This window comes from Myodes glareolus, chromosome 9 (genome assembly GCF_982192425.1).
Source record: "Myodes glareolus chromosome 9, mMyoGla1.1, whole genome shotgun sequence".
NCBI lineage: Eukaryota > Metazoa > Chordata > Mammalia > Rodentia > Cricetidae > Myodes > Myodes glareolus.
Genome location: NC_142034.1, coordinates 96,006,735 through 96,015,373, shown reverse-complemented (window position 1 = coordinate 96,015,373; position 8,639 = coordinate 96,006,735). Strand labels below are relative to the sequence as shown.

General features: G+C 53.4%; 1 protein-coding gene across 2 annotated transcripts; it reads right to left on the bottom strand.

Moving 5' to 3' along the window:
* Positions 1–1,056: 1,056 nt before the first annotated feature.
* On the bottom strand, positions 1,057–8,411 carry Znf205 (zinc finger protein 205). 2 transcript variants are annotated; one of them, XM_048436349.3, is made up of 7 exons: positions 8,271–8,411; positions 7,577–7,713; positions 5,484–5,697; positions 5,220–5,311; positions 4,714–4,834; positions 2,566–2,673; positions 1,057–2,330 (listed from the first exon to the last, which is right to left on the bottom strand). In XM_048436349.3, exons 1-7 carry the CDS (start codon positions 8,392–8,394, stop codon positions 1,267–1,269), a joined length of 1,860 nt encoding a protein of 619 aa, XP_048292306.3. In that variant the 5' UTR covers positions 8,395–8,411; the 3' UTR covers positions 1,057–1,266. The 2 variants fall into 2 exon arrangements, with proteins under 2 accessions (XP_048292306.3, XP_048292307.3); XM_048436350.3 differs by lacking the exon at positions 8,271–8,411 and adding an exon at positions 7,952–8,102.
* Positions 8,412–8,639: the final 228 nt, after the last annotated feature.

Here is an 8,639-nt window from a genome sequence, read left to right as displayed (position 1 = left end):
GACCCTGGGTTTTGAAAGGAGCAAATGGGAATGGATGCCACAGAGGTTAAAAATCAGAACTTTTTGTTCAAAGCCAAATGGGAAGGTACCGCACATTGTAAATGGCAATTACCAAGGAAGTGAGCAGCAGGGTGGGTAGGAGCTGCAGAAGGCATGAGAGGGAGAGTGGTCCCTGGTGAGGACTTCTTGGTTTCCCTGGCAGACCCCAGCATAAGCAGATGGGAGAGATGCCCACAAAATAGCCAGGAGCCCGAGGCGGGTGATCTAATTCAGTGGACAGGAAATGAGTTTCCCTGCCTCCAGGTTCCCGACATAAAAGCCAAAGGAGATGCTAGGGCTCAGTGAGAGCCAAGGCCCCTTGTGACATGATGCAAGTTGAGGGGACTTCCTTTCCCTGGCTCCAGCTTCAGAAGTGACTGGCTGTCTTTCAGCTGGGAAGCTGAACTCAGAGCCTTTATTTACAGACTTATGGTCCCAAGATGAGCTGGGTGATTTGCACCTATGATCTGAGTACCTAGGAGGTAGATGCAAGGAGCATCGATTACAAAGATTGTTCCCAGCTACCCTACGTGAAACCGGGTTCAAAAAACAAAATCAGATGTCTTAGCAGGTAAACATGTCTACTGCCAACCAAGCCTGACAACTTGAGTTCCATATCTGGAACCCACATGGTAGAGAACCAATTCTAAAAGCTGTCCTTGGACTTCCACAGGTGCAATGTGGCACATGCGCACCCCATGCATACACATATATAGACACCAACAGCAACCACAAAAACTAATTTCTTAAAAAAGGTCCCAATGGCCGGGTGGAGGGAGGCAGAGGCAGGCGGATCTCTGAGTTTGAGGCCAGACTGGTCTGCAAGAGCTAGTTCCAGAACAGGCTCCAAAGCTACAGAGAAAACGTCTGACAAATGGACCCTGATCAGCGACAAGGTTAGGCACGAGAGGCTTCCCAGGGCAAAAGTGGTGACTCAGGGATGCCTAAGAGAACCAAGAGCTGCCGATCCTCGGAGATCGGCTCAAGCACCTGGCAGACAGAGCCACAGGCCACAGCTTAAAATCCAAGGCCTTTAATCTGCAGCTAGAGTGCTTGCCCTTCTCCTCCCATGGCCCACCTGATGCCACCACTGGCACCTTACAGCTTCCTGCCCTCACCCTTGTCCATCCCACTGGCTAGGACACAGTGTCTTCCCAGGACCCTAGCACCAGCGAGGACTGACCCAGCTTCCCTGGGTGTTCTCCCTGCTCGCTCGTTCTCTGGCTTCTAAGTGGGAGCAGATGGGGGTGCAGTGAGCGCCCCTGCCGCCGCCGCCGCCCCCAGCATGAGCATGGCCAGAGCCTTGGGTCCGGTGGTGTGGATCTTCTCATGCCGGTGCAGGTTGGAGCGGCGGCTGAAGCTCTTGCCGCAGAGTGGACAGGAATATGGCCGCACACCGCGGTGGGTGCGCTGGTGGGCAGTGAGGTGCGAGCTGTGGCTGAAGCTCTTGCCGCAGTCGAGGCAGTGGTATGGCTTCTCGCCCGTGTGCGTGCGATTGTGCGCGATGAGGTTGGAGCGCTGGCTGAAGCACTTGCCGCACTCCGGGCATGGGTAGGGCTTGATGCCGGTGTGGGTGCGCTGGTGTGTGACCAGAGCAGAGCTCTGAGTGAAGCACTTGCCGCAGATAGGGCACTTGTGTGGCTTGGCGCCGGTGTGCGTGCCCTGGTGTGTGACTAGGTCCGAGCGGCGGGTGAAGCGCTTGGTGCAGTGGTCGCACACGTAGGGTTTCTCACCGGTGTGGATACGCTGGTGTTGGATCAGTGTGGAGTGGTGGCTAAAGCTCTTCCAACACGAGGGGCAGGTGTAGGGTTTCTCGCCCGTGTGGATGATCTGATGTTGGATGAGGTGTGAGCTGCGGCCGAAGCGCTTGCCGCAGTCCGTGCAGGTATAGGGCTTCTCACCGGTGTGTGTGCGCCGGTGCGTCACCAGGTGCGAGTGCCAGCTGAAGCCCTTGCCGCACTGTGCGCACGTGTACATCTTCTTGCCTGTTTCACCGTCGGGGATCAGACCCTCCTTGCCACTTTCCAGGACACTCTTCTCCTCCTCCTCACTGGGCTTCTCTGGACCACCATCCTCTGGGGTCTTGAGAGGGCATGTGTTGGATGGGGATGGCTTTGGTTGCCTGGCTTCTCCAGCGTCTCTGGCTATCTTTGCATCCAGGCCGCTAGCCACTTGCTGACCACTCCGTGGCTCTTCTCCTGGAGCCCAGCTGGCCCTGGTCCTTAAGGGTTTCTTATCCCCTAGGGTTGCCATGGCTAGGGTTGGTACCACCTTCCCCATTTCCACAGCTCCTATAAAAAGACAGGACTGCCAGCTGGAAACAACCTTCTGGAGAGCCCGCGAGATGGGAAGGCGGAGCTAAAAACCCGGGAGCTAGATTCTGAGAGTCAGGAAAAGGCAAGGAGAAGCCATGGAGTCCCTCAAGACAAAAGCCACCCTCCAGCAGTAGAGAGATCTGGAAGGTCCTACATCCACACCCACAAGGGGGAGCCCCAAACCCAGGAAGGCATCTGCTAAGGCCCTCACCTGAGCCAGGGCCTGGCCTCTCTTCAGCTCCTGTTGGTCGGCTGGAACTTGCCACCTCGCCCTTCCCCTGAACCTGGGGGACCCAGAAAGGTCTGCTAAACGGAAACCCTGTCCAGAAAGAGAAGTGTGCTTCTGTCCAATCGTAGAATCACCCCCCAAACCACACTTCTCCCATCATCCCCCTCTCCAGCCCCACCGGACTCTGAGGAAAAAGGGGAAACAAGAGCCTTGGAAACCTAAGGAAAAACAAAAGGCACTCACAAATTTCCTTTAGAGTCAGGCATGGATGCCTGCTCCTGGGAGGCTGAGGGAGGGCCCTGAGCTCAAGGCCATCCAAAACTACACGGGTTTGGTGGCAGGTCTGTGGAATTCCAGCACTCAGGAGGTGGAGAAAGGAAGGTTAGGAGTTTAAGGCTATCCTCAGCTATATAACGAGTTCAAGGCTACCCTGCACTATAAGAGACCCTGTCTCAAAACAAAATTTAAACAAATGGATAAATAAATATATTTATTCTTTTAGAAGGGCTGGCGTATGGCTGAGCAGTAAGGTGCTTGCCTATGTGGCTGGGTGACAGGGTGCTTGCCTGTGTGGCTGGGTGACAGGGTGCTTGCTACCAGAGACACACTGTGTTGTGTCCCTGAGGAGTTTGGTGTAGTCAGTAAGAGCAGAGGGCTCTGACTCCCATACCTCAATGTAAGACAGGGATTTGTTAGGTCATTAGTTAGGGCCTGCTTGAGTCCTAAGCTCCCTCTGATGTCCAGGGTTTGTTGGGACTTGTTGGTCCGGGCCCTGGGAAATGCTAACAATGGGAGTGAGCAAACCTGAGATAATTAAAGGCGTGAGTGGGGTGGGTGATGTGCCCAGGATGGGTCTCGGGGCCTCCAGCTGAGCCTGTGTAAGGATCCAAGTACCATCCTTAGCAACCACATTAAAAGCCACAGTGGCAAAAGCTTGTGGTCCTAATGATGGGTGTCTGGATACCTGGAGCTCAATGGCTACTGGGTTTAAACACCTTGGTGAGTTCCAGACCAATGAAAGACCCTCTCTCAGGCTCAGACGTTAAGAGCACTGGCTGCTCTTCTAGAGGTCCTGAGTTCAATTCCCAGTCAGCAACCAGTAATGAGATCTGATGCCCTCTTCTGAAAGTGTATATATAATAAACAAATAAATTTAAAAAAAAAAAGAAAGACAAAGACCCTCTCTCAAAAAAATCAAAGTGAACCAGGCAGTGGTGACACACTCCTTTAATCCCAGCCCTCAGGAGACAAAAGCAGGCAGATCTTTAAATTCAAGGCCAGACTGGTCTATAGAGTGAGTTCCAAGACACCCAGAGCTACACAGAGAAAATATGTCTTGAAAAAAAATCAAAAATCAAAGTGGACAGCACTGAAATAACAACAGTCAAGGCTAACCTCACACACACACACACACACACACACACACACACACACACACACACTGCTTCAGCTCAGGGATTCCACCTTAACTAGTAAACTTGAGGAATCAAAGTCCGGACTTAGATGCGAGCCCTCCCCATCCTGGAGGAGCCATCTTGCCCCGTAGGTTCTCTGAAGCAGCAGCAATGCTTCTAGCTTAAGGACCTGAGAGGGTGGCTGATGGCACATCTGGATGAGAGGCCATGTCTGAAGCTGGGACTCTGAGAAGGGCTGCGACGCTTGTGAAAACGCAGTGAGTCAACACTGTGCGGGGCCGCAGTCACTAACCAGCCTGGCTGATGTTTCCTGTTAAATACCCTTTGAGACAAGTGTCACTGCCCAGCCCTGGCAGGCCTGGAGCTCCGCATGGAAGCATCAATCCTCTAGCCTTTGCCTCTGCCTCCTGACTGCTGGGAGTGTGAGCCATCACACCCAATATTCTGACTGCTCAAACTCCAATCTGAGCTGACCAAATAAAGTTTAAAATTAATCCCTCCTATCGTGTTTCTAGAATCCAGCAGGCCCTTTGCTTGTGGTCACCATCCTAGGGCTGATGCAGACATCTCCACCTGTGTGGAAGGTTCTGCAGGGCAGTGCTGTCCAAAGAAGAGAGGAAAAGGGAGCAGAGTGGAGGGGAGGGGAAGGAGGCCATGACAGGCAGCCTTCAACACTCCCGTGGCCAAGGAAGGCGCCATGCAGATGAGACCTTACCCAAAGCCAGACCACTTTTTTCCTGTAGTGCATCCCTGTAGAAATGTTGCTGTGTGTGGTCCAGCCTTCCCCACTCCTCCCGGGAGAGGTACAGAGCCACATCCTCAAAGGTCACCGGCATCTGGGACAACATGAAAACAACAGCACATTCAGGGTTTGCTGTGGACATGGTAAGATGACAGCACCAGGCCTTCAACCTGCTGCCTCCAGTGACCGCCATCACTTGGATTAGGCTGGACAGAAGAGCTGCCCAGAGCGGCCTTTTGTGGGAGGTGATGGTTAGTAAGGCAGCATTTCTGGGTACATGGCCCCAGCTCAGGCCACCACATGGTCCCCACCCTAAGCTCATCTCTCAGAGGACAGGACTGACGTGGCCCCAGCAAGTCAGGAGGCAGCACTCTGGAGTCACACGCTGTGCCAATCACAGAAAAAACTGGTACCATGTGAGGACCAGGAAGAGTTCTGCCTCTGTCCAGACAGCCTGGGGGACCTCAGGGGACACTTACCTGGGACCAGGCAGTGAGGAGAGCTGCAGCCACCTGCCGTTCTCTGGTCCTTCCCGCTCGGGAAAGTACAGGAACCCAGGGTGAAGGAAGAACTGCAGGAAGACAGGGTCCTCAGAGCAGCCAGCATCCCGGGCCATGATGCTCCCCAGTCACCCACTCGAAGGCTGCCAGAATGCACATGGAAATCTGGGGCTTCCCCCTCCCTCAGTAAAGCCCTCAACTCTCCCCAAAATGTCTCCCCGAGAAAGAGCACCCTTCTCCTACCTCCCCTGGGCAGGAACAGGGCTTTCTCCTTAGAGCTAGGACTCCGGGGCATCCAGCCCTGAGTTCCTAGAGCCCTGTCCTCCAGTGATGCCCCCTCAGGGTGTGGTTCTTCTGGCTCTGCCTTAATGTGTGTTGACTCCTGAGAGGGTCCCAAGGGTACTGTCTCCTCCTGCCCAGAGAGCATGTCTCCACAGCACTGCCCGGGACCTGGAACCTAGGAATCACGCTCTCGATCAGCACCGGACTGGATCTCCGGCAGAGACAGCCAGCAAGTGGAACGCACACTCGAACATAAGGCACACTTCAAAGCAGTGATGAAGTTGGCAAGCTTGAGATTAAATCATTAGAACTTTAGGGTGGGCCCTACATCCAGTGAAGTAGATCTTGGTAAGAACAGAAGGCACAGTTAGGTCTGGTGGTGCCAACGTGGGAAGCTGAAGCAGGAGGATAGCAAGTTCAAGACCTCCCATGGCTACTAGGAGTGTTCAAGGCCACATGAAAAACTTAGCAAACCTGTTTCAAAAATAAAAGTCAAAGGAGGATCTGAAATGTAGCTCAGTAGAAACTTCTTATAGTATGTATGAGAAGCAGGGTTCAGTCCTTCCACACTTGCACACGAACACGCACAGGGCTGCAGAACGCAGCTCAGTAACAGAGTGCTTGCTTAGGGTCCTAGGTCTGATTCCCCAGCACTGTCTAAATGCAACAAATAAACAAATGAATAAAGGCACAGAGGCTGGGAAAATGACTCAGCAGTCACAAGCACTGACTACTCTTGCGGCCGAGCCGAGCTAGGTTTCCAGCATTCATGTTGGACAGCTCAGAATCACCTGTAACTCCAGATCCAGGGAATTTGGTGCTCTCTCTGGACCGCAGGCACCTGCACTCACATCCAAACACACACACACACACATACACACACACACCACATGAATATACATATAAATAAAAATAAGTTTAAAAAGAGAGAAGGAGAAGGCACAGAGATCAGAGATGGAGCCACATCTCTATGTGTATCTACACATACACAGCCCGAGACAAGCAGAGCCAGGAAAAAAGGTTCTCTTCCTGAAAGCCTTCCAAGGACGCAGGGCATTCTAGGACTGAGAGAGAATAAATCTCGGTGGGCTGAAGTCTCTTGGTTAGTGGGAACTTACCAGGGAGCCACAGGAAGCCAACACATCCAGGCTGAGAGATAAAAGAAGGCCCAAATCACAGGGCTCTAAAGCTTCCCCTGGGCTGGGGATACCTAGTGAGTTCCCACCTAAAACCGGGTGTAACCCACTGGCCTTCTGCTGGAAGCTCGCACCATTCTCCTCCTTCCCGTCTGGGACCTTCAGAGTACCTGGGGCCAGATCCAGTCATACCCACGACTGACCGCAGCCTAGATTCAGCTGCTCTAAGGCCTGCCTGAGACAGGAGGAGCTGGTGGCTGAGAGACACCGGCTTGCTCCAGAAGGTTCTGGACAGAGAGCAGTAACGGGATCTGACATCAGAAGAGAACACAGATACACACGGCTCCTCGGGTGTCAGATCCCCACCTAAAAACTGAACACTGGGAACAATTCTTTGGGCTTCTATGCCATGAAAATGGCAGCCCTCGGACTAGTGTATATTTATATTCACAGCCTGTGACAGGTAGGAACAGCAAGCGTATGACTCAACTTTACACATAGAAGAGTAGGTCCCACAGGCCTGATGTTAACTCAGAGTCCCTTAGCTCCGAGCCCAGAGAGCCTCAACCCCCAGAGATAGCAACACACACACACCCCACATGGGCAGGCGGCAGTTATAGGTAGAACTAGAACTCAGTCTCAGAGAGGTAAGCCATGAGGGGGCATAGCCCAGGGGGAGGTGAGCGGGGAGGAGAAGACTTTCCTGTGTTCTGTGAGCGCCATGCCTCTTACTAGACAGCAAAAGCACACCATAAAGACCCACTGGAAGCTATTTCCCATGATGCCGCTCCTTCCCCCACACCCGTACCCAGCGCCCTTACAGTGACTTTCACTTTTCCTTTAGCCCAGATAGCGGTTTTGAAAATCCCCCTCGGCTCCATTCCAAGGCACCCCACCCTCCCCAGGATCCCACCATACCACATGGGTTCTCTCCTCGCTCTCCGTAGCCAGGATGCTTTTACTGTCTGCAGGCATCTTCTGTATCAGAACGAGGAAGAACAGCAAATGGTTCTCTCCCCTGCTCGTCAAGCCCCCGCCAGGTTTTAGCCAGGATACTGCAAAAGAGGAAAGAAATCAGTATTTGAGGACACTTCCCAAGTGCCCAGCATTCCTCATGTCTGACCAGAGTGCAAATGAGGTCTGCCAGACCCTATGGAGTCCCGTGCTGAATGTATTATCCCCTTTGTCACCGAAGCAAGAGCCTCAAATCTCAGTGAAGTCAGGGAAAGTGAGAGCTAAATCGGAGTCAGGGTTTCTTGTCGAAAGGCGCAGAAAGTTCTGCGGAGAGCTTACAAAAGAGTTGTCAGAGCGGTGATGGCTGCCGTGTGCCCCAGCTGGACACGGCTCCACCTGGGCTCCCCGAATCAGCTGCCCACTCCCAGCAGTTCTTTCAAAGTCGCAGCTTCCTCCCTGGGTATGTGCATCCTAGTCATGATCCGGGTGGGTCCTGTCCTCACCTTCCCCATCCTGGGTTCAGCCTCCTCATTCCCTCTGGCCAGTCTGAAGCCTTCCACCTTTGACCTGTCCCCTTCTGCAAGCTGACTGCACAAATCGATTTTCAGGTGCCCTCCCAACCACCCCTTTCTCATCAAGGTAGAGGCAACCGAGGTACCTGGGGTGCCGTGGAGCCCCTCTCCTGGGGGTGAAGCGGGTCTCTGCAGCCAGAACTGAACGGGCCCGGGAAGCCCGGTGGAGGCTGGGATTAGGGACAACAGGAAGTCCTTTCCAGATCCCATTCCCCACTTAACTGCAGCTTTACAGGGTTCCCAGCTTCGAGGGTTCCGGTTCAGGGGGTCTCCAGCCTGGGCTGCACCTGTCTTGGCTTGGGCGATAGATAGGGTCAGAACCATAGTGCTGGTTCACAATGATTACTCTACCCAGCAGTGTCTATGAACACCGAGACAAAAAAAGCTGAAAACACGCAGGGCTATGGCGCAAGCCTTTAATCCCAGCATTCGGGAGGCAGGCAGATCTCTGAGTT